At 35.3% G+C, this 27,259-nt stretch overlaps 1 protein-coding gene and 1 long non-coding RNA gene across 4 annotated transcripts in view; one reads left to right on the forward strand and one right to left on the reverse strand.

Moving 5' to 3' along the window:
• Positions 1-22,970, forward strand: part of LOC145942219 (uncharacterized) — a 150,927-nt gene extending 127,957 nt beyond the window's left edge. Inside the window, exons 3-7 of one of the 3 annotated variants that reach the window (XM_083048725.1) lie at positions 11,750-12,227; positions 16,403-16,687; positions 16,926-17,076; positions 17,230-17,443; positions 17,829-22,970. In XM_083048725.1, the coding sequence (XP_082904851.1) occupies positions 11,750-12,227; positions 16,403-16,687; positions 16,926-17,076; positions 17,230-17,443; positions 17,829-20,054 (3,354 nt within the window). In that variant the 3' untranslated portion in view covers positions 20,055-22,970. Of the gene's footprint in view, positions 1-11,749; positions 12,228-13,932; positions 14,768-16,402; positions 16,688-16,925; positions 17,077-17,229; positions 17,444-17,828 lie in introns of those variants that run through there. The other 2 variants (XM_083048734.1, XM_083048744.1) reach the window with 2 other exon arrangements.
• Positions 1-27,259, reverse strand: part of LOC145942252 (uncharacterized) — a 96,002-nt gene that overhangs the window by 65,752 nt on the left and 2,991 nt on the right. The window contains exons 4-5 of the long non-coding RNA XR_014426341.1: positions 6,432-6,642; positions 6,277-6,325 (exon numbers count right to left, since the gene is read on the reverse strand). This is a non-coding gene — a long non-coding RNA (uncharacterized LOC145942252). The remainder of the gene's footprint in view (positions 1-6,276; positions 6,326-6,431; positions 6,643-27,259) is intronic.

A 27,259-nucleotide genomic window follows, 5' to 3' on the forward strand; every position in this document is an offset into this window, starting at 1 on the left:
TTTTATGGGAGAAACATGTTTCCAATTAATTGATGGAATATAAAGAAAAAATTTACTGTCGGTTTTAATCTGAAATTCTACGCGAGTATCGATTGCTGAGCTCGCTGCTGCAATTTCCAGTGTGGACGTTTCGTATCAGTTTCACGAGGTTATTGAATTAAAGAAGCAACCGCGCTCGATCCCTCTGTTATTGTAGTTCCCAGCAAGACTTTCACAGGAAGAAAACGAACGTCACGCTGTTGAATACTCTATCTAGGAGTAGAGAGATTGAATAAAATTCATATAAATATGTGTGCAATTTCGTTCAATTTTGTTAAATGAATATGTGTGTCCATTACCGTTTTATTATTAATTAATGAAATGAAATGTATCATATGCGTGTTTAATTACAGTCCGTGGAAAGAGATGCAAAATTTGATGACAGTAACGGATATATATATTTGATTTCATTCCGATCGCGATATTTCTCGTCCCCTTCCCCCTTTCCCCCGCATTTAAATCAGCAAATACCTATAAAATATATTAGGATAAGTATTAATTTAATTAATTAATTTCGAGAGTGCGATCCAATCGTTTCGAGGATTTGTCAGCAAATGTCTAGAGTAATTTTAATAATTTGATGGCGTATTTATAAACTTTGTGTCTTTGTGTGGCGCGACTTGTGTATACATACGAAATAATCGATAAAGCCCGGCGTGCTGGATTAAGGACGTTGGCGAAGGACTGCAATCAATTATGTTTAATCGTCCAGCGTTTCTCCTACCGGTTTAATGAAATACTATATCCAGTTACTTCGTTAATTCTCTGCGTATTACACAATATAGCGACAGGGATTGCGTATACATGGCGTGTTGAAATGCGCGTCTCATGAAAGAACGATTTTCTTAGCGTCTTCAGCCATCTCTTGGCGTGCTATATCGCTGGCAAAATCGGTGTGTTTGCCGTTTAAACATTTATTGAATCACAGAGTTATCATATTATCTGTATATATATGTTGGGAGAAAATGGCGTCATATAAATTTAGATTAAAATAAAAAATATGTGTGTGTGTGTGTGTGTGTGTGTGTGTGTGTGTGTGTGTGTGTGTGTGTGTGTGTGTGAATCAAATATTTTTGTGTACACGCCCATACGCAATATTTGCATACTACATGGCAATACTTGGAGTTATATATAATATGCAGCGGGACGAAAAAGGCGAAAGGCCAAATGGTGCAAAAGAGAGGAACGGAAGGGACAGGGCGATGAGAGTGAGTGTATATATGTGTGTATGTGTGAGAGAGAGAGAGAGAGAGAAATAGAGGAGGGAGCCACGAAGCTGCATCGATCCAGAAGCACCGTGTGTAAACCATCGAGCATAATCAAATTGCTTTTAGCTCGAGCTCGTGCGCGATATACCAAGATGGTTCTGTTTTTATTCACAGAATAGTCGAATTGTACAAAAAAACTCTCGTTTATCGCTCCAGAATTAAGATTCGACTTTTGCTAGGACGAGACGAGAAGTCTCCATTATGCGCGCTCTAATTGCTGGCCTGGTTTAATTGCCTCGTTTAGCAATAATTTTGCAGTCTATACAGTATACAATTTCGCGCGCGCGCGCGAAAAATTACAAATCAGTCGATTGGTGGGAATTAAAGAACAATCGATCGTTAGTCATACAATTTTTGCATTGATTTGATGAACTGCGCTTTCGAAAATTATTACCTTTCGAGTAGCTCGCAAATTTGTCAGAATAAACATAATTTTAGATTCTAAAAAAATATAATAATTAATATAATTGTGAAAATATTTTTTATATTGTGTGTTTGATGCAGAATTAATATAACTGTATTCATTAAGTGTCTGATGTATAATTAATTATAAAATTATTTAGCTAATAACTATCGATATTTATAAAAATATAATAATTAATTAGAGGGAGAGAAATATATTTAATATTTTTATATAAATAATGTGTGTATTAATATAAAAAAATATTTTAAATATGAATATATATATATATATATATATATATATATATATATGATAAACAATTAAAATTATACTACTTTAAAATTAGAGAAATAAAATTGGCATGTTAATAAAAGGTAATAGATATTCACTTCTCGAGTTTGACGTCTGCACAGTGACTACACGTGGGTCGATGAAATATGGATCGGAACTTTTGGGTCACCCTATATTTCCTGAAAGCATACCATTGGCCCATCTACTACTGCGTGCTCCAGGGTTTAATCTAACAGTGATTTATGCTTCCCAGCGGCTCTCAATAACGCTGATTCACATTACTTGCTGTTGATTCAGATTAATTCTATCGATTCTCTCTCTCTTTTCCTCTTTTTCTCTCTTGCTGTCAACGCGTTTATTTTTTCAGTTTTGCGAAAAACACGTTTCGTCTTCGATAACAATTTATTATTATCTCTAATTGTGTTTGCTCGTCCCTGCCCGGTATATTGAATTCACGTTGGCATTGTTACGATGGTATCGCAAAAATGTTTGGTTTACATTTTACCTTGCATGGTTAGCTTTTAAAAGAAGAAATGCGCGATGTGGATAAATAGATGCAAACTTTTGATACTCGTACTTGCATGTTATCGAAAAATACATGGCGCGGAGTATGTTTGTCTCTTGTTGCATTGATTTCATTTGATCGAATGCAATAATTCCAGCGTCGCGATTCAAAATACGGTTATAAAAACTTTTTGAAAATTTTGTATCTCATACGCGTATATTATTTATAATTTCACTGCTTCATCAATCTGGTTTCAATTAATCAATGTATCGTGTATATACTGTATATATTGCTTTTTTGATGCAAGTTTTTTTTATTAAAATTGACGGTTTTTTTTTTCATTTTACTTCGAGATCTCTTATCACCTGATGTAATCTCTCTAATCACTCTTGATTTTCTATAATATTGATCAAGAAATTGACCACCACTGCGTCGAGATGCTACATATCCCGTTCTGCGTATGAATGTGTTATGTACGCTCGGCGAATATGTCAACTGCAGTATCGCGGATTTATACTGGACTCTGATTCTTTGTTTTTTTTTTTCGTTATTTTACAATTACTCGTTTGCACGATAAAATTTATGCGCCTCGTAACAAACGCGGAATATAATTCCGAGCAACAGTGAAAAACGAAGGCCATTATTTAATTCGAATAGCGTTTTGCAGGAATATATCCATTATCAACGACGGCCGAGCGAACGACACACTGAATTTTAATTTGAGATTATTATTTTGTAATTATGTCTCGCGTTTACATATGACTCTAGCTCTAGATAACTCGGAAAATGATAAGAGTACAGGCGCGTCGTGACACACAAACATTTTTATCGCCAGCCGAAACTCGAGCTCTCTCTATGCATGCATATGTTTCTCTTTCCCTTCTCTTTTCCACCCCTTATTCGAGAGAGGGAGAGAGATATTTTGAAATTGATTTTAATTTAAGTTGCAAAAGGCCGCTTAAGAAGTTTAGTGAAAAAGGATATTATTTTAATGGCTACACTAAATAATATAGTGAATATACTTCACCTTTGTTTATACATGATAACATATATGTTTGTAAAATTAGATCCAGCAGCTGCGTATAATGCAAAAGGTCATTTACTAGAGAGAAGAGAGATAACTTCGTTATTTTAAAATATATGTATCACTTACTATACATTATTAAGAAAGAAAACTGAATATCAGCGTGTATACGAGATTATATATATATATATATAATATATAATATTTATATATATATATATATAATCTCGTATAAAAGATTATATATATATATATATATATATATATATTGTACTATAAAAATAATACTGAACGTTAATAGAGATATAATAAAATGTAGAAGCAACGTAAGATAAAAATAAAATTCTCTTTTCAGTTTCCATATATCGATCATACGTTCCTATTACGAACTTGTAACCGCTTATAATTTAAACCTCCATGAAAGTTTTAAATCTATACTTCTCTCAATTTTTGTAACCCCCTTTGAAATTTAATCATGTAATTTGCATCCTTCTATTCCCCCCTTAACCTTAACCCCTTATCCGCTCATTCGTATTGATAATTAATCTCGTCCAAACTTATTGTTAGTCTAAGCCTCTAACTTTATTCTCCCCTCTTTACTGCGTTTAGTAATACGAAACATTGTTGCTTATAATATTTCATTGATCGACCTCTTGGTGTTTTGCAATGATGTAGTTAGTATTTTTGAGTTCTTATGCAAAACTTAAACTTCTCTCTCTTCCTCTTTCTTTACCGAGTTCTTATATTTTTATTAACGTCCAATGTTAATTTTTCTATTCCAAACAGCGTATTATCGTTATATTTCAAAGAGCTAATTTCAACCAAATTAAAACTACGAAAACTTTTTAAATAAACGTCGCATTGAAAATTTTAAATAAAAATGGCAAAACAAATTATTAATTTTTTTCTGAGAGATATGATTTATAATAATTGTATTAATATTAAATTAAGATAGTTCAAAAATTATTCTCTCCAATGTAATCGGAGCTATACTCGATTTCTCTACAATAAAAACAGGTGCTCATATGCTCTTTACATGTGTTATTTACGTACAGCACAAGCTTGGGGATTGATAGGTTATCGGTGTGCTTAGGACGCGAATGAATCGCCATAGCAACGTCAGAATACATTTCCACTTTGATTCAACGCACGGCATCGCGTCGATGTCACGGCGAATCTGTATCTATTGTATGTGTGTGCATCAGTGTATATATCGCTACAGAGAGCTCTGAACTAGAGTCGGCGCGGCGTGGCACGTCGTTGCATTCGGCCGCACGGATGCACCCACGTGAAGACAATCATAATGACACTACGCGTCTACACACAGCTCTCGTTTCTCGTGCGAAAGGCGGAAGACGCGGATCGGAAATGCGAAAGTTCGTACGGTCTTATACTTATTGAATTTTACTTGATTGTTATTGTAATTAATCTTTTAATATATGAAATGAAAAAGAATTATATATTTTTTTTCTTTCTATATTAAAAGATTAATTATATATATATACTATACACAGAGAGAATTTTTTCTTAGAATTGACCCTGAAAATTATGATAATCGTGAATCGTGGATCGTGGGACAATATAGTATGAAAAGAATTTTATGAGAATTTCTCTGTGATTAATATTTATCACAATAAAAGTAATAATATCTATTACAATAAAATATATATGTTTGATTAATTTTACTATACAGTTTAGTAAAATTAATCAAACATGTTTTATATTTTATTGTGAGAGATATTATTATTTTTATTGTGATAAATATTAATCAATAAAATTCTTTCCATACCATATTGTTCCACGATTACCATGATTTTCAGGGTAAATTCTAAGAGAAAATTCTTTCAGTGTACAAGAATATATATAAAATAATAATTAGTATTTTATATACATATATTAGAATTATTATTATTTTATGTTTTATAATATATTTTTAAAAAAATAAAAAATTGAAGATTAATAAATATATGAGTATATATGTATATGATAGCGAAATAAATTTTTGATTACACTCTACGTAATTTTTTGCTTTTATAATAATTTAAGAACGGTTTAATATTTTTCTCTATTAAAAACGATTCTTTTTCTAAAAAAGATATGTAAAGTCGATATTCGCATATATCGAAGTTTATTGTTGTCGCTTTTCCGCGATGCTCATTGACTGTCAAGATTCGCGTTGTGCATTATATTCGTAGCATCGAGAGGCTGTCATCGCGAGGGTTAGCATTTTGACAGTTTGTTCAAAATAAAATAAAATAAAATAAAATAATAATATTAGTAATAATAATGAAAATAATAAACTTTAAATTCGATTAATATTTTTCACAGTTATCAGCTGATTTCTGTCAAAAAATATTAATCGCGGATAAAGTATTATAACATTATTTCAAACATATTATTTTATTTAATTTTATTTTTAACAAACTGTTAAACTACTAACCCTCGCGATGACAGCCTCTCAATGCTACGAATATAACGCACAATGCGAATCGAAACAGTCAATCAGCATCGCGAAAAAGATGCAACAATACTCGCGAGAATCGACTTAACATGCCTTTTTTAGAAAGAGATGTTATAATATTTTAAATTCGATTAATATTTTTGACAATTATCAGCTGATTTTTGTCAAAAAATATTAATCGCGGATAAGATATTACAACATATTAAAACATTAATATTTTAATATTTTCAACATATTATATACACCGCTATAGAAAAGTTATAAAATAAATAATTTCTCACTCACCGATACGTGATCACCAATAGCGGAGTTGTAGTACGCAGCACACGTTGATCTGAAAACAAAATATTCAAATTACACATATGTATACACATATACACATGTGTGTCGAATATCTCATAAACAATGCAGTTTAGAAAAAATGTTTTTATTTCGCATACCTCATAGTTGCTCCGCTGTCGCCGGATGCCTCCCCGGGCCTCCTCCTCCTCCCTTGGTCGATCGTCATTGCTCCTTCATAGCACTCACGACACTCGCGAAAATACGAATAATTATGATTGCCCGACACTTTACACGGCACTCCCGACGCGCGATACTTTACACGGCACTCCCGACACGACGCGTGAATCGCACTGTGTATCGCAATGCTACCTGTAACAAATCAAATACATACATATATTAGAATAATCTTATTATTTCGCATTATAACATACACAATATAAATATGTAAACTAGAATTAACGATAAATATATCCACGGATCGCAACACATCCGCGCGCGCGAAAACAGATTAAGTTGGGTTATGTTGGCAAGAGATTTTGCATCCAATTTTTCGCGAAATATGCGTTTCGAACAATTACGCCTACATATTAACGTTGAAATTATGATATGCGATTGATAAATATTACAATACAAAGGTTAGAAATCGTTTCTAACGATTATGCTTACTAATTAATTACAGCGGGACGCAGCTCGAACTGCCCGATACTCGCGGCGTTTCGGTAATGGCCGAGGCTATAAACATCGGCAACTTCATTCTAATAGCGCGCGCGATACTATATACATACATGACTTAATATTAATAATTAATTAAAACTCGGAGGAGATTTGTTCGAAAAGATATAGCTTTAGAAAGAAAAAATATTAATCGAGAATAAGGTATTATATAACATATTATTTACAACATATGACTATTTTATAACTTTTACCATATTACTATTTTAAAATTTAATTAGCAAATTATAACATACACAATATAAATATAAATATGTAAGTTAGAATATTTAATTAGCGCTTTATTAATATTTTTTGATAGAAATCAGCTGATTAAAGAGTTAATTTGCTAATTAATTTTTAAAATAATATATGTTATAAAAATTAAAATAATGTTTTAAATAATATGTTATAATACTTTAAATACGATTAATATTTTTGACAGTTATCAGCTGATTTCTGTCAAAAAATATTAATTGAAAATAAGGTATTATAACATATTATTTACAACATATTATTATTTAAATTTTTTATAACATATTATTATTTTTAAATTTAATTGGCAAATTAACGCTTTAATCAATTAATTTCTGTGAAAAAATATTGATCGAATTTAAATAAACTTTACATTATTTTTTTTTAATATTATTTTTTTAACATAAAACCGAAGAATGTTGTTTTAGTATATAGAAATTATTCATTAATTTTTTATTGCTAAAGTAGAGTGATCCAATGACGTCTCTTATGCTAAACTCGCACTTTGTTCATTATAGTTGAAAAGCGATTTCGTTCAGTTGCAGCCAGTACAAAGATTTTACAGCACAATAGAATATACAATACGATGGCACAAAATGGTGTCATATTTTCAACGAAGAAGTTTCGTATAATAAGTCCAACTTCTCTCTCGCAAAGTACTCCAACTTTAAATCAATATATTTGTTTCGCATGCGCTGTTTTATCGTCGAACAACGTTCAAAATCCGCGACTTTGCGCGAACTTCAAGATTGAATTACATCAGATTTGGCAAAAAATCACGATCACCGGCGTCGTAGACGGGAACAAAAACAATCGATCAGCGGAATCGTGCTCGGCAAGTCGATTAGTCGTGTCGTGAAATCCGAAATCTTCCGTGGACACTCTCGGGAAATCGTCCGTAATAAATCGACTAAAAGTGGAGAAAATTCGCCTCGCGTTGGTTGGAATAATGATGTAACTGAGATAACTTCTCCCCAAAAATTTTCTATCTATAGGGAATCTTCAAAAGCAGAGGAAAAAAGGAGAAAATAAAACTTTCAATCAATAAGAATAAAAATAGAAGAAGAATATAGGAATAATGTTCATATATTACTTTTAGAAATTTTCGTTTATTATTTTTACAAAAATGTTTAGAGGAAAACTCGCAAAATATTATATATTCGAAATAGAAAAAAATTTTAACGAATTTCTTATACGAAAGCTTATTTTCCGTCAAGTTTGTCCGTCTCACGCGACGTCTTCAATCGTAGTTTTTCGCGTGTCTTCGTCTGGAAGGTTTGTTTTCAGAATCGAAATTCGCCCGGACACGAAAGAGAGATAGAACGAGTCGGCAGGCAGGATAATGTAGCGATGGGATCAAGCGTGATTTAAACGGTACTGATATTTTTTTTCGACGAAGCATCGAATACGGAAGGTCAATCGCGGTTCTGAAGGTCGCGACCTTCTCTTCCGTGGAATTAACCCCTCGTATTCAGAATTGCTTCATAGCTAGAGCCTTCTGTGAGTTACTCTAACGTCGCGTTGCAAGGTACATTGCACCTTGATAGACGTACAATTTCTCATGATTATATCGATTCGCTTGTTTAAAATTATAACCGTTTGCAGTAAGATTTCAGAATAATAACGTAATAATTAATGAGTAGCTAATAATTAGTTTAGTTCACGTTAAAATATTTTAAAAATATTTTCTCATATTTATAATCAATTCTATAAAATATATACACAAGAAAATATAAATCTCTCTTTATATTTTCAGTTATATTTTGCACTATAAATTGAGTCCATGGAATTAGGCGATTATTAAAGGGGATTATTATGATTGATATATTTTCAGACTAAAATTCCATGTTATTGAAATAAAAAATAAAATCCAAGACTGTTTATTTCTTAAACGAAAATTACGCTTTGACAACTTTGAACGATGTTTAACATTGCGCGAGGAATTAACGCAAAGTAATGAAATGCGATGCGAGCGTGATTAAATTATTAGATCGGACAGCGATTATTCTAACGTCCGTCGATGGCTTTCGACGAGAGAGAGTCGCTTGTGAATCGATTGAAAATTACAGCTCGGGAATTGGATCGGGCCCATCGCTAGCGTCAGTTCGGAAGCCGGGAAGGAAAGAGACGAGAAACACACGTTGGGGGAGAAGCACAGCGAATAAGTGGGGACGACGGAATGAAGCCCATGGTGGAATGGGGGAGGGAGGGTTGAGGGTGCGCAGGGACAGAGGGATGTAGCGTGGGAAGGGTGGTATGAAACAAAGACAAGGGGAGCAAGAAAGGGGTTGAGGGGGAAAGAACGAAAGGGAGGATAGGAAACGATAGAGAGAGACGATAGAAGCCGACCGGGGTAGAAAGGTTATAGTAGAAGGGAAACTACTATTGGAAGAACTCTCTCGGGCACAAGAGGAAGGGAGGAAGCATAGTGGTAGTGGAAAGGGGAAGGGGAGAGTGAATCTGCGGGGTTGGGAGGAAAATACGAACGAATACACACATACCAGAGAGCTAAAAGATGAAAGTATAACCCGGGCAACAGTGGCTCCCAAGCCAAATAGAACATTATGTCACGTATAAATAAAGTCGTTTCCCAACTTTGGCCCGATAGATATTGCAACGCCAATAAATTATCTTCCGCTAGCTACCGTATAAAATCGCCCTGGGCGTGTACGAGGTAAATCACGCTTCGTTCGGCGCGTTGCACAATTACCGAAAGAGTGTCTTTCTTACGGCGCGCGGGTTTTCACTCGTGCGGAAAATTTATCGGATTATATAGAGTCAGTGGCCATAGAGAAAGAGAGAGAAAGAGAGAAGCCACGCTCGGAGAAACACGAGAAAAATTATTTTTGTTCCCCCTAAAAGCTCCGACAAATTAATATACATTTATATAATTATTATCGTTTGTGGTAAAGAGATAAATGTACACAGAGAGAATTTTCTCTTAGAATTTACCCTCTGAAAACCATGGTAATCGTGGGACAATATGGTATGGAAAAGAATTTTATAAGAATTAATATTTATCACAATAAAAAATAATATCTATCACAATAAAATATAAAATATGTTTGATTAATTTTACTAAACTGTATAGTAAAATTAATCAAATATTTTATATTTTATTGTGATAGATATTATTATTTTTTATCGTGATAAATATTAATCAGAGAAATTCTCGTAAAATCCTTTCCATACCATATTGTCCCACGATTAGCATAATTTTCAGGGTTAATTCTAAAAGAAAATTATTCTCTCTGTGCATCGATAAGTAAATGTATAGCTCTTTTCAGATAATTATTATATTTTACTCTCTTTCTCTCTCTTACACACACATAATATTAAAAATAGATATAAAAATAAATAGATAATTCTTCATGGAATAATAATTTTGTATCGGAGAGAAAAATAAAAAATAAATAAGCAAATACATTAATCAATGAAACAAATTTTTATACATATGTATATATATAATACATAGCGTAGATCATGAAGTCATTTGGGTAGTCATGCGATATGATATCGTTGAAGTTTGCGCAACGTTTGAACTCTGCTCAAATGGGTGATAATAATTTATGCGTTTAATGTGAAAAGCGGATGCATACGGGGCAAGTAGTAAGTCAAACTTGGCGAAAATGACATCGCTCTGCAAGCGCAGGCGAACAATTAAATTATCGGGGAGGCGCGGTAGATAACGATGCACTCGAGGGTGCAGCATAAACCACTGGGTTATGTCGCGTGGATTATGTGCATATATAACATTCCACGTAGTTGGAGGAAAGGAGAGAGACAGAAGAGAGATTGTTACACACACACACACACACACACACTCTCTCTCTCTCTCTCTCTTTCGTCCCGACACAGTTGTATCTCTCCGCGAAAGCTCGAGCGCAAAAGTTCCTGGCATTCTCACGTAGAGTCGCTACCTCTCAATTGAAAGTCGGCAAATGCGACGAGGGCCACATTATAGATAGGTAAACGTAAGAGGATGCCCTGTCGAACAAAATTCCTGCCCAGATTCCTGCCGAAATCAGCGAATTCGTACGAATTCTCCCTCGCGCCAATTCGCGATCTCTCGATCTCTCGATCTTGATTTATTTCTATCGCGCGATCAGACACGGAAGAATCTCTCTCTGGTAGAATAAAAGTTCTATTAATTATACGCAATCGATATTAATTGCCGAATTGCAACGTTTATATTACATTGATTCTTAATAGCAATTGTCTTGGTTGCCGAGATAAAAATTTTCATGAGAAATTATATTATTAAATTGTTATAATGAAGATACAATAGCTTTGGCAAAATGTTCTCATGTATTTGTTCTCATGTATTTGTATCAGTTGTCATTAACAAAAATAAAGATTTATCTTGTGTTTCAACGCGTATTTTCTACAGACGATAAGATAATATCGATAGCAGATAGATTATCAATAATAAATATAATTGATGAAATAAATTCAAGAAATTCTCTCATTAGAAATATTGCTAATTTCGATTTTCTTTTTTTGCTCTCAGGATGAGGTGCTGACGATATCGGAAAAGGTGGTTGTTCGTGTACACGATCTCGTCACGTGGCTTTCGCCTACATTGGAATGGTCATGGGGTCGAGAGGTGTCTTACCCGACGACCCCGACGTCATCTCCGGAGACCAGTCCTCTGCGATACGAAATGCCGCAGCCCCAGGTGCTAACGGACCCAGGAATCGACTTCTCGGACGTCGACAAACAGCAGAAGGAATACGAGAGCAACCTGAATTCTTCGAGGAAATTAGACAGCTCCCAGACGAAGGTGGTGGTGCTCTCGTATCCCAGGTACTGCCGTTACCGAGCGCTCCTACGTAGACTCGAGGGTGGCGAGCCTTCCTGGCTCTGCTCATCTATTGCAGCCGCGTTAGGGGGCTTTACCGCGACCCCCGGCACCAGGGTACTCTTCTGCAGAGACACCTTCGACTATCCCGATCTCGAAACTCACGAGCTACTATGTAATCATTTAGGTATGTATAATTGTTTATCATTTTTGGTTTGAAGTCGATTCAAGATTCGATTCGCAGAGAAAAGTCTACAATTTGTTTCATTTTTTATATCTCTATTTTTATTCAATTGTAAATAACGCAAAATGTCTCGTAAATATTGTGATACAATCGCGTGCGATCGAACAATAATTCTCAAAACAAATAAAATGTATATGATAATTTTTATATTGCTTGTGTATATAATTTTGAAAAAAATGCTTCCAAAAATTGAAGTATTTATGTAAAATATGTATTTATTCGTGTTATAATTAATAATAGATATATACGATTGTTCATCATTTAGTTTTCAATTCGATTCGCAGAGAAAGATTTTACAAGGGAATTTGCTTCGATGTTTATTATATTTCTATTTTTATACAATTGTAGATAACACAAAATGTCTCGTAAATATTGTGATACAATCACGTGCGACCAAAAAATAATTCTCCTCAAAACAAGTAAAATGTATATGATAATTTTTTTTATCGCTTGTACGTATAATTTCGAAGAAAAATACTTTCAAAAATTTAAGTATTTATTTAAAATATTTATCTGTTATAATTAGATATTGAAACACTTGTGCGTACGTTTATCTTGTAAGACGCTTGTAATACGTGACCTTATAAAGTTTACTTACACGACACTACGTATATATACTGTGTACGTTATGTGTATATTCCTATATATAGAGCACATTATCTATTAATATTATAAACATAGATATCGATTAAGCATCGATATTTATTATTTACTTTTATTTATCTTTTGAAACATATTAGCAATCATGAAAGCACTGGTATCCTTTTGATATTAAAATTTTATATAATACTTCTCTCTCTTATCTCTTTTTTCCTCTGCTCTTTCTTTTATCTAAAGTTATTTCGTATTTTTTCTTGTTTCATATAAAAAGGAGAATTATTTTTTCACCGGTTATACTATGATTTAGAATGGATGTCTCTCTCTTCTATAATCTTTATTTAAAACAATGTTTTGAATATAACTTCATTTCTGGTTGTAAAAAATCCATAATTGACGCGTATGAAAAAAGTATTAAATATTAATAACTACTAATAAATACATTATAATACGGAGAACATGGTGAAATTGTAATTGGAAGGAAACTTTAGACCGTAATTGATATTCAAATATTTAAAATCTCGTCAATTTGTCGTGCAAATACGATAAAAATCAATAATATAATTCTTTTATATATGTCAATAAATAATGTATCTCGCACTGATATTTTCACTTAATATAATATAACCATAAATTTGTTTTCTAATATCTTTTGAAATTTTGCATGCGAGAGAGAGATAAAGAAAAAAAAATTCGTCATAAATTCGTCGTTATCTCCTTGTACACAATTTTCAAGAAGAATTTGAAAGTAGGAAACGATCTTGAAAAGTGAGCGCGCGGTATTATTTTCCATTCGTTTTTATATATATATTTTTTTGGCGAGGAAACACAATAGCTAACATACATGTACACACATCCATACAAAGAGATGCCGATTGCAAACACACCGCGCCGCGACCTTAACGATGGACGGAGCTATTGAAGGACCGGGGGGGATGTCCGCGCCGGCGCTGACAAAAAAAACTGACTTTGCGGTAAACTCGTTTCATTGGGCCGCGTGTGCGATGCCGGCAACAACATCCCGTAGGATGTAATAGATCAGATAAGGCCCAAGCGTCACGAGCGGTATCGAATGGCTAAGAGCCTAGATCCCATTGTCAGCGCGAATCCGTCGCCGACGTTCGCATTCGTTGTTTTCTTTCCCGACGCACATCGATCGCGCGCGTAAAGCGAGACAAGCGAGGCGAGCGCGCGACGACACGCGACGACTCACGTGCACTTGCGTTCGAATCGGCTGATCGAAGAAAGAAATAATCGTCCTACTCCGTGCAACGTGTTCCACGTCGATTCCGCGGATCGAAAACGCCGGCGACATCAAAGAGGAGTGTTCGTGTCGCGATCGTTAAGTGTTTTTTTTTTTCTTTTTTTCCATCGATCTAATTCATCGCCATCGGGACACTTTTATTGTGTTGTCACGGTTTATCGTCTATCGCGATTCGACGAGCGTACTATTGTTTTGTGTGTGCATAAGAAGTTGTGTTTTATGTCTGACGAAGATAACGCGAAGGAACATCGTGCGATCTAATTGACTTGTGTTGTGTTGATTACATGTGCAATTTTCCGGGAATAGACTGATTATAATAGTTTCTAAAACTCTAAACTAAAAAGCTTATAGGCGAATTTATTTTCGTTAACAGCTCGATGAAAGAAAGAATCGCAACGTGTCGTCTGTTTTTCTTTTGCTCATCGTATTTTCACGGAGTGTCTATATATTGTTATCCGCGAAGTTTACGTCGTTTAAACTGTTGCTGTGAAAATTAGTATTATTATTGTACGATTCTCGATGAGGATATAATAGCGAGTAACTGGGACTTTACGACACACTGACGCAATGGCCATCGTAATGAGAATTCGGAATAATCAAGTAGTTTATCTGAATATACCTGGTAAGAAACAATGGAATATATTTTGTAAGGAAATTGCCGAAATGAATCTGAATTTTGCGTTCTCATATCTATTTTGTTGAACGTAGTGACATACATTTTGTCAACGTCATATACATAAGACCGATTTTTATATAACAGGAAGTTAAGTAGTTGACACTTCGTGTTAAATATGTATATATGAAAAATATACGAGTCATTGTCGAACTTTTTTAAAGCATTTGTCAAGCACGTGTTGCTTTATATATATATATATATATATATATATATATATATATATATATATATGTATATATATTTTTCAATTCATTTTTGCAGAGAATCGAATAAATTTATTATTACTGATAAAATTGAATTCTGAAAATTGTCGATATAATATTTTATAGTCTAGAATGATTGCACATAATTAAAAACTTACACAACACGTTTCACATGACATTTTGTTATCTTATAAAATAAACGATATAAACATATATCGGGTATTAAAGATAATTCAAAATTACGATTGCAGTTTCGTAAATATTGTTTCTAAATAATTAATAATACTTATGCAATCACAAAAGAGTGAGAAAGAGAGAGAGAGAAAATTGCATTTGTGGATTGCTTTATGTGGATATTACAACAACTTATTCATATTTTGTTGTAAAGAGTGTTATTAAATAGTTAAACTAATAAAGTTTCGTATGGGACCGATCGTGTATCATAAATAAATCGCATTAAATTATGTTACTACGAATTTTCGAGACACTTCGACGTTCCAATCTGTTTATCAATAACATTGTTCCCATCAAAATAGACAGATACTTTCTCGACCTTGTAACCTCGTACACTACTATGAAATATTCAACCGAAATATTCACATGAAATATTTACTATTGCTTACGATTATTATCATGAAACAATTGTTTCGTATAAAATACATGTGTGTTTAATTTTAAAAACATTGAGTGTCTGCTGTCCATGTAAACAAAATGTTACATGTACATAAAAATATATACTTCAATTTAAAAATGTATTATAAAATGTATTATAAAAATTAATTTTCAGATATGACACGCGAAATGAAAAATGTCTCAATTATCTTAATGCGATATATTTAATAAATTTCGATTAGTCGTTAAATAATGTCAAAATATTTAATTTGCCAACCTAGGTCAAAATATCTGACGTTCTTTATCTTATTGTTAGCTTTAGCTGGCGATCATTATTTCAGTCATCATTAAGTGACATAAATAATTTAGCATTCTTATGATATATCGAAACAATTGTTGTGACGCAAAATATTTACACAGTAATAAAATTGCTGTAGCTAACTTCTTTTTAATGGAGCCTTATTAAAAAAAAATCAATATGTATGAATAGAGAATGTAGCATTTATTATGCAAACCTAAGGGGAAAGATAAATAATTTAGCATTGTTACGGTATCGAAACAATTACTAGTGACACGAAATATGTATGTACGCAGCAATAAAATTGCTGTGTAACTTTAACTTCTTTGGCTGTCGAGTCTTCTTTAGAAAAGAAAATTTATTTATTTATGAATAGAGAATGTAGCTTGCACAATATGCAAGAGCCTGGTGGGGGAGAGAGGAGGTGAATCTTAACAATGATTTAATATGTTTATCTCTGTTTTTCAGCGCCGAAATTAAAGGGCAGACCTCGGCGAAAACGTAAAAAGCGTAGCGCTTCGCCGGGCGAGTCTTCGAACGAGAGCGAGGCCTCGGTGGCGTCGACGTCGAGGAGCGCGCCTGCGACTACCAACCTAGTTATTCCCACAGTCGGGAGACCGCCCTCCTCCGCGATACGGCGGAGCGAGAGGAAGACCAGCGCGGAGGAAAAGAAGTTTATCACCGACGTGCAGAATTTTATGAACTCTCGGGGTACGCCGGTCGGAAAGATGCCACTGCTGGGCTACAGGCAGAGTCAGTATCTAGTTCTTTTTCCTCGGTATCCGATGACCGGTCTTGCCACCGGATGGCTCGATCGATTTTTTTCAATGTTTCGAATTTCAATTCGCGTGATTCGACCGTCAGACTGCAGAGAGCTAACGTACAGCAGAGGGTTTCCTTCTCGCAAAAATCAAAATCTCACGATCACACGCCCCGTGTGTTTACGATTCCGAACGACGATTTTAACGGTGTGTCTTTTTTTTATCTTCAGTCGATCTGTTCCTGTTCTACACGAAGGTGCAAATGCTCGGTGGTTACGATTCCGTCAGCGCCGGCCGTCTTTGGAAGACCATCTACGACGACATCGGCGGTAATACGGGTTCTACGAGCGCGGCGACTATTACACGTAGACATTATGAAAGGTAAAATGTGTTCTAATAAATATTTAATAGATTTTCTTGTTACATTTCTACTGAACATTGATATTTCTATTTATTAATTAATAAATATCTTTTTTCTTCCTAGTAGCAATGTTTTTAAGCTGTGCTTGTACGATAACAGAGAATTTTTTGCAGATTGTTATTACCTTACGAGAGGTATCAGCGAGGCGAAGATACAAAAGTAAGACTGAATCACGGACGACGTACTAAGAGTATGAGCGTGTTCGAGGATTCAGATATCAAGGAAGAGCCTAGTGATTCGTATCCATCAAAGACACCTCCACCTATAGAAGCAATTTCCGCGACCACAATATCACCTCTGCAGCCAATAATATCAACAGCAACGACGGTAAATGGTGCTTTAATTTAATCCTTCTGTCAATGAACAGATTCCCGGATATCTAAAGCAATTTTCAATATTAAAAATGTGTCAGAATTTTTCTCCGTCCGAAACAAAATACCGCGAGTATTTGTATTCGGAAATCTAAAATATAAAGAATGTTCGATACTCAGCAAGTGCTATAAAGAAATTGTTACAATGCAATGTGTCAAAAAAAGATTTAAAAAATATATAGTTGATACATCCGGGTACTTATACATTGATGGAAAGGTGAAAGTTATACATTGACAGAAGGGTTAATTAACACGAAGATATATAGAGATACGTCTATCACATTTCTTATGTATCTTATATTTGTGGCACAGATTATTTATACTGTATCTCTCACTTTCAGACTCTCCTTTCGAACGAGAAACCCAAAGCAGAGTCCGGCAAGACGTCTTCGTTGCGTAGCGTACGAGTGAAACCGGAACGTCTAAAGTCCCTGAACACAATAATAGCCAATAGCGCGACACCTTCCAGCCAGCAAGCTAGCCAACTGCCAAGTCCACCGCCATCTTCCAACACGTCTATTTCGACCCCGAGCAGCACACCCTCCACAACGCCAACGAACGGTACCAGTAATAATCAGAGCGTATTGGAGAGACAGCTCAACAGTCCTTTGATATCCCAACAAGTTTCACCATCGTGTTCGCCACCGGGCTTGCCTGTGACCAGCGTAGCGACGAATGCGTCGGCGGTCGTCACCCTAACACCACCGCCGGAGAAGGATATGAAGGAGATTAAATTGGATTCGAAGCAAACGACTCTACTGGCGCAGGGAAAAGAGAACATACCGCTGTTCGGCGGCGAGAAATTCGCGGAGAAGACGATTATACCGCCGGTTTCCAGATCGCCCGAAGTGATCGACCTCGAGAACGAGAGCGATACGAGTCGGGACAAGATAATCATTCCCAGCTTCAAGAAACGCAAGCTCGAGATTCTCCGCGAGGGTGGTCTCGAGGTTACCGCCGTCGATCTGGATGTGCGGCCGAGCGTGATCCAGAGCAACGTCGCTACACCATCGCAACAGTCGCCACCTCCGGCCACGAAGTCTACCGAGGAGAAACAACCGTCGATGTTGCCGTATCCGACTACGCCCAACAACTCCGTTTCCAAATTAATATCCGTCACCGTGACGCCCGACATAGGACACATGCTACCGTCACCGCAGGAACATCAGAATAATCAGTCGCGAGCCCCGATAGGCAAGCAACAACCGGCTCATCACAATAATAATAATAATAGCACGATGAACAACAATAATGTAATGAACAGTCGGATAATAAATCTCGGTAATTCGAACAACGCTGCGCTGTTGCAACTATATGCGAACGCGAACGTCGCACCACCGACGACGATTCCGCAGCCAAACAATCGCTTCATACAACCAAACGTTCCGAATGGCAGGTTGTTGCCGCCTAAGGTGACGCAGTCGAAGTCGATATTCATGCATAACGAAAGAATGGTTTACGGGAATCCCAAGGATGTTCTTATCTCTCCGAAATATCGTTCGTTGCATCCGCATCAACAGTCGCCGCAGCAACGCTCGCAATATTCGCAAATGAGCAACGACATCGGACAAGGAGGTGTTCTCGATCTTACGCAAAAGTCCAACGAGAAACCGTTCCCCAGGCCCAGTCTAGAAATAGTCAGAGTACCTGTAGTGCCGAGGCCTAATCCGTTAAATCTGGAAGTGCGGAATTTTTCCGCGGCTAAGGACAAACCGACTTTAGACAGATCTTCCGCCGATTGTTCGAAGCGAGTACCTTTTCCTACCTATCAGAACGTAATTGACAGTCGAACAATCGCTTCGAACAACCTCGAGATTACTCTCGTAAATCCCAAGCAGAAAAACAATCATCATCCAAGTACACCATCTCACGTCCAGATACCGAGTCCACCTAATAAAAGTAACGCAATGGGGACGATCAGTAGTAGCGCGCAGAGAAGACAACAGCATCAAGTGAATGGAAAGTATGCGGTGAGAAACGAACCGATTTCACCGTATACGCCGAGGAAGCCGAGTCATCCCGTCATACCAAACGTACCGAACCTGAATCACCTAAATCACAGTGGAAATTCGTTTCCCAGAATGCAGGCAACGACGATGCCGCAACAACAGATGAGCATTGACAGGAGGAAAACGGCCGCGGAGTCTGGTAGGGATCATCAGCATCGTAGGATCAGCGAGAGCGACAAGTCGTCCTTGACGGCGCAACAACAACAACAGCAAGAGTCCAGGCAGAGTGAAACCGGCCGACGACACAGTTTACCCAGCATACCATCGGGTTTTGTGCCGACGGTACCACAAAACAATTGTGCCGCATACCCGTTGCCACAACTACCAAACGCGCCCGGCAAATTCATACCGATGCTGGACCCTATGTACTACCCTGCGTTTTACAACGGCTTGTTTCCGCCACCGATTCCGCCCACGGCCACCGCTGCCGCGACACCGTTTCTACCGCCGGAATTTAGCGCGTATTACAAGGAATTACTAGTTTCCTCGCAACCAAGACTGACGGGGATAACGGGGCAGCCGCCGTATCAGCAGCCGGCCGCCCCAACGTCTAAATAGACAATGGGATCTCAACTTGTAGGGTTTCCGGCATAGCGAGGGATGCTTCGATTACTAGAGAAACATGGATCCGTCGGACTGTTTCGCTATCGAAATATACATATAGGTATATAAATATATGCCGCGCACGAAGCGCGTATTGTATGGGTGAATATAAATGCGGCACATTGAGATTATCTAGTATCATTCAGTTATGTTGTTTTCATTCGATTAGTAGACAATCGGTAATTATTCACAGTGTTCGTTTATGGTGGAACAAGAATAGTCCCCCAGAGTCTCGTGCAAAGATAAAATGAAATATTGGACGGACGGATTGGTTACGTAATTGATTACAAGTATTTATGTAATTTAGATTATGTGCGTTCGACGAATTGCAATAATGCGTTAGAGTTTTCATCGTTCATTTTATCGCTCGAGATTTTGGAAGATTATCGATATTAAGAAAAAAAAAAGATACTCCCTGTGATAAAAAATGCGTTAAAATAGATTATTATTCAAGAAGACATTCGATGGAGTATTACCGTGGAAAATTGTTATTTTTATATGTTTATTTTATGTAAATTGTTTACGCGTGTTTTTCAGTTTCTCAATTGTATTGCAAGGCAAAAAATTCTGATTTAGAAGGTTGCATTTTCAGTGTCACGTTAGAGCTTCCAAATATTTTTCGTTACATTTTCCATGAAAATTATCTTTTTCTTTTTTTAAAGCGTACACACAAATGCAGATGTATTATTATCGTTAATTTCAAGTTCATTCAATTTTTATTTTCGGTTTTCGTTTTGTAAGGCATATTATGATTTATTTGAATGTACTGTGTGATAAAGATTCGAAAAAAGAAGAAATAGAAAAAGAGAAGAAAATAGCTAATATTTGTGACCGGCGGATCATCGGAATGTGTAATTGTTTACTGTATAATGGTAAATCTTATGTAGTAACGCTCGCGAAAACCCTATGTAATGTATAAGTTAGACAATTTTCATTCTAATAAAAAAAGCACTCGTACAAACATACACGTAAACACACACAATCGCATACACCGATCTGTAGTCACTTCTAATGATTAATAAGCGCACGCATGCAATGTTATAGCAGCGAAATGTATATAGTGTATATAATCACGTAAATCATTAAGCTAGATAAATCCTGCATTATCTTTCAACATTACGTAAGAAAGTTAAGTTTAGTAAATGTACAGGCTGTCTTACTCGTGTGGCCAACGATTGTCGTATCGCTGTTTCTTTACGAAGAACGAAAACGATATTTTGCAGAGAATATATTTCCAATTTTGGTCTCTTTTCTTTTTTTTCACTCGGAAGAAACATTTGAAGATCTTTTTATTTTTCAACACCGTGTATCGATATGCGCGGGAGAGCACGTAGTATCCTTTCACTTCACTTTATTTCATTTAATATTTCGATAGGAACTAAAGAAAACTAAAGCAATTGACTGATTGTTACGCGGTCGCTGCCGAACGCGTGATCGGACATCGCGGGCCACCGCAATACCTTGAGAAAACAGATTTAAAAAAATTTTACCGACGGTATATCCATGTTAAATGTAGACATATTGATAGAATATGTTCGTTTTAGGAATATTCTGATCAAAAGAAATAAATATGAAAATAATGTTAAAACATTCGTAACCCTAAAACGTACAAGAAGGAAGAAAAAGATCCATTCCGGGTCATTCTCTGGTGAAGAAAAAAAAAAGAAAATCAGATTTCTATATTGATGTCTTTCAAGAGTATGAGTTGTTCACGTTTTTTCGGATGGTTCTTTCGTGATAAGAAAGTAGGCGTTCCGGCGCCGAGTGCGAGACCGCGGCTGATAAACAACAAGCCTTCCTTCCAGTGGTATTCAACGAGTCGAGAAAACAAGAATTATCGATTGCAGAGCGCGAGAATCGGGCACAAGATAAGACGCGAAAAACCTATACGCTACCACTGTTGTTATTTTTGTAAGACCGCGGCTTGACTTCCGGCGATCCGGGCGCGTCGCGACTCTTCATCGTCGCGTCGCGTCACTTTTCGAAATGGTGCTATGCGACGAAAAATTCTATTAGTAAGTCTTTTTCGAAAATTTTAACGGGCGTTGTTGGGTACCAGTGGATCTCTGGCGCGCGATCGCCCGAAAGAACTATACAATCTTAAGATATAATAGATCTTCACGTCCAAGTCTGATAATCGTATACAAAAAAAAAAGAAGAAGCTAAAAGGACTCCACGGGTTCTAGCGTATGTGTAAAAAAAAAGAGAGTAAAGTCGAATATATACGAGTTCGTTATGGTTGCGACTCGCCGTAATATCGCGGGGTCATACATATGTTCGTACAGCGACGAGGAAGCAAAACGCAACGCTGGCGAAAAGGATAGCAAAGCGGATATTGTCGAAATATCCGGAAGGAAAAGGGCTTGTGTACGAGAATACGTGCCATAAAAGAAACTGATTAGATAGCGATTACGAACAATGGCGACGGTCATTTGTATATGCTTTTGACGAGCCCTTTAACAGTTAGAGAAACTAAGAAGATAGACGTGAATCGAAAAAAAATAAAGAATAATAATAATAATGTGCAAAATTCCATGTGGAAGATTTTATATGATTTTTTTTTCGTTTATATTCTGTTGCCGCGATTATTCTGTAAATCTCTCCTTTTGTAGCACGTGTGCGAGTGTACGGGATATGTCAATGAGTGAGTGAATGAATGAATCGTGAAAGAATCTTGGCGAATGATCAAAGAAAAAAGTCAATTTGTTTTCGTTCTTGCGAATTTTTTTTTTCAATTTATATACTTAGTAGAACGATTTTAGCATAACCCTCGCGCGTTTTTCCGTTTTAATAATAATAATTATTATTATTACGATATAAATATTTTTTATTATATGGGCATTTCAGTTCCTAAGTTGGAAATAAAATATCTACTACAAACGGACTTTTTTTTTCATTGCATAAACACAAATACCAAGCAAGAGAGTGATATATATATATATATATATATATATATATATATATATATATATATATATATATCGTGCGCGTATTTGCAAATTATATAAATTTTTTCTTTTCAGAATTTTTCCAAAGCACTGAGAAATACACTATATAAAAATATATATAGAGAGATTTTTATCCTGAAAATATTTACATTTTCTATACGGTAGGTATATCTTTTTTTATAGTTTATATGTATATATAATAATAATTTAATAGTAATTTAATAATTTGATAAAATCAAATTTTTCCCAGGCTTGTTATATATATGTCAGTATCATACATTAAAAAAATAGATCAATAATCTGAGTAATCTTACAATAAATATATAAGAAGAATCCTTTTGTATGTGATTGCATATTAATTTTGATTATACACATTATGACATTGGCAATTGACATTTACATATTACTATCGCATCAGGGCCGTAGAAGTTAATTATGCTATAGCTATATATAAAGATAAGCCTCGAGATTTCAGTGCCGTATATAAAGTAGAAATCGCGGGAAGAATACGATTAGAGATTAAGATGTCTGCTTGATGCTTCGTATACTTATGAGAGAGAATATGCGCTTTATGCAGAAATCGCGCGGCTCGCCCTAAATAGAGAAAACCGCTTCCATTAGCACGACTGTCTGTTCTGAACTCGACAAAACGACCGAAAAACGAAAGAAAAGAAGACACGAGTATCGCGGCGTGGAATGCACGGGCACATATGCCGCGAAATTTAAAATCTCTTTACGGCAGCTATAAACTGATAACCTGTTTAACCAGTCCCTGGTGAACTGGCGGACACCGGACGTTTTACCTTCGCAAAATCATTCCTATTTCGTTTTTTCCACCGTTTCCTCTTTCTCGCGTTTATTATTTTTTTTTTTCTTTTCTTCATTCCGAGGGACAGGCGGATCTCTTTGTTTTACATATCGCTACGTAGCGCTCTGCACTTACACAAGTTCTCACGATTTCGTTAGCGAATATGAAATTAGAAAATAATAGATGCATATTAGAACAGATTACTTTTGGCAGCGGTCAAACGCGCTCATTCTAAAGTCAAATTTTGTCACAAAGACATTCCGTTTTATAATTATTTGTCACACAGCTCGGGTATTTTTAATTTTAATTGCCAACAAAGTTATGCGAAAAGCAAGATTATTCGAAGTCCTCTCCATTTTACAAGCCTTATGAGGTAAAGATTTATTTTTTTCGACCAAAGAGCGTCGTGCTTACATCTCGTTCTATATCGTTTTGTATTCCTTTCAGCGGGTTCTCCTTAGCATATAATTATAATTTTGGGGCACTTTGATTTAATTATGATATCCATTATGTGATATTTAATAAAAATAAAATATACAAAAATGATTAATGCATACATAAAGAATCGTATGCAACATAACTTTATCAGGGTGTATAATTAATTCAAGTCAATTAATGTTTATAATACGTCAAATCAATAGTACGATTTACTACGAAATCCTATCTCTCGCTTGTAAAATAAAAGTTAAGTTTCCTCGTGATTTCGCGTTTGTTATAATAGCTAAAGTGTATATGAACGTTGGGGTCTGTATGTATGCGTTGGTCCTCCTCGCACGCACGCACGCACGCACGCACGACGAGCGATGATTAAGGTAGTGGGGCAAAATTGTGTTTACCTCTCGATCCCCCCGGTGACAATCGACAAACACACGGTCGTTGTAGTATTGTCGCGCATCGCCGCATGCCAAACCACCCCTATGTACACTGCGGGATCGCAGTTTAGACCCGCATTCGCCCACGAGAATCCGGCTGGAGCAGCCGCGTGTTACTATCGCGGTTAAGGCGAGAGCTTTGTCATTGACGGCGATTCTCGCGCGGGAAACGCTTTGATTTCTTCGTCGATGCAAACCGAGCTTGCGCGAATAACGAGAGTGCTTGTCGGCCGCCGAAAACGTGGATTATTTTATTAATTTGTGCAATTAGAAAATTATAAATCAATTTTATAAAATTTTATCAAATTAATTTATAAAATATTATATAATTTATATTTTTAATTTATAATATATTACTTATATGTATAATTGAAAATTAATTTACATAATATAAATTTATTTTACATAAAATTTTTAGATAAATTTCTATATTAACGTCATCACTTCCCATTTGCTTCACAATTTACATGAAGCGTGCCCCGTGCACAATTAGTTAATTTCAACGAAAAATTAATTTTCGTTGGAATCGACGCACCGACATCCGCGTATGGCTCGAATAGCCTTTCTATTTTCTAATTTATACATGAAGCTTCTTTTTAGTTTACAATTAAGATATATGATTTTCTCAAGCCGGGCAAACAATATGTTGTCTTTGGGAAAAATCGTCAAGTGGCGTTTTTTTCTAAAGACATATTGTTTTTGCCCGGCTTAAAAACATCATATATCTTTATAGATCAAAAAGAAGCTTCCTGTAAATTTTGAAGCAAATCGGAGGTGATGAACCGTTAATATAGAAATTCACCTTTCGAGTATATAAAAGCATTTACGACTCCAAAAATAATGCTTTTCCCACACTGAAAAAAAAGATTTGTTAACTTGACTAAACCTTTCAACTAAATTATTATTTTGTTAATTGAACATATATTAGTACTTGAGTCAAATATACGTTTTGTTAAATTTAATATGTTATATTTAATTTAAATATTTCTATATGTTCAATTAACAAAATAATATTTAGTTGAAAGGTTTAGTCAAGTTAACAAATTTTTTTTTTCAGTGCAGGAATCGCTGTCGTCCAAATCTATCAAACATAAGTCGCAATAAAAACAACATATCTGATCTAAATTTCCTGTGGAATAAAATCCCGCCTCCGCTAATTGCTTCTTAGGGTAACATTTCGTTCGAGATCATGATGCAAAACTGAAGATGAGCTTGATAAAAGCGATATTTTTAGGATGCTTATACTACACGGAATGCAGTAACGTATAGAACAATACTGAGGTCTCAAAGACTTTCATATTTCGTTTGTTTTTCGTAATTTGCAACAACATAAAAAAAATTGCTAGTAAGTAATGTATTCATTTGTTCCACAGTATATAAATATCTGCAGAAGAAGAATTAGTGTTTTATTATCGCTATATGTAAGAATGTTTAAAATTTTATGTAAAAAAAGAGTAAAATTTCTCACAAAACATTAATGCGCATACGACGCTGTAAGACTACCTACTGCATTATAGTAAATTTCTTCGTTTTTATTTGTTTTTCTTATCGGAATATATAATTTCGAAATATATATATCAAGAAGAATATCCGCAGGGATTTTTTTGTCACAAAGAGACAAAATGTTTGTGTTTCGTAATATATGGATTTCAAGATTGCACGTATTGAGCTATTTCTATAGTTGCTTATAATTGCTTAAATACTTTTTCTGTCCGCACAATTAAAAAAATTAATGCGCAAGTATAATGTAATGCGAACTAGTTCTATGCGAAATAATTCAGTTTTGTATGCAAGTTAAATTTTCAATTAAGAATATTATGTTTCAATTTTATTTTTTATTTATCTTGTTTCTGAAATCAACTTTTTGTTAACTAACTGCGTGCGATTAAACTATCAACAACAATTCCATATTGACATAAAAATTGATCAAATAAACATTATAAATTATAAAACATTCGTAATATAAATTTATCGTAAAAGTATGAATTAAAATAATGAATTGTGTATTCAATAGTTTCAATGACAAAAAATCGACATTATTCTTTTTTGGCTACTCCGAGATTGAGCAATTATTTTTATAAATTTGATATAAAAAAGAGCAACACTTTGGAGATGATTTAGTAAAAGATTTGATACATTAAAAGATGTGTATACATTTATTTCCTACATTCGTAAAAAATGCTCGAAACTACACCGACGATATATTCGCGTGTATAGTACATACGAAAAAAATTTGTACGAGTAACTAAAAGCCAAAAATCCGCAATAAGAAACTCGATGACAGCTCAACATGTAGTTTCAAACCTCGAGATGCGATGTGCGATACCTAAAACCACTGAAAATTGTGAAAAAAGTATTCGGCATATCTAGTTTCAGTTTTTGTTTACCTATCGAAGAACCGAGGCCGAGCCGGTGCTCGCTCGCCGAGCGTGCCATATAAGGACTAAGAGATAAGATAAGTGCGAGAAAGACAGGAGAAAGGGAATAGAGAAGGACGCGAGAAAAAGTGGCTCGAGCTCAAGTCCGCGTGGA

The sequence above is a fragment of the Prenolepis imparis genome, unplaced genomic scaffold (assembly GCF_030444845.1).
Source record: "Prenolepis imparis isolate NDT839.2.m4 unplaced genomic scaffold, iyPreImpa1.0 SCAF_1, whole genome shotgun sequence".
Lineage (NCBI taxonomy): Eukaryota > Metazoa > Arthropoda > Insecta > Hymenoptera > Formicidae > Prenolepis > Prenolepis imparis.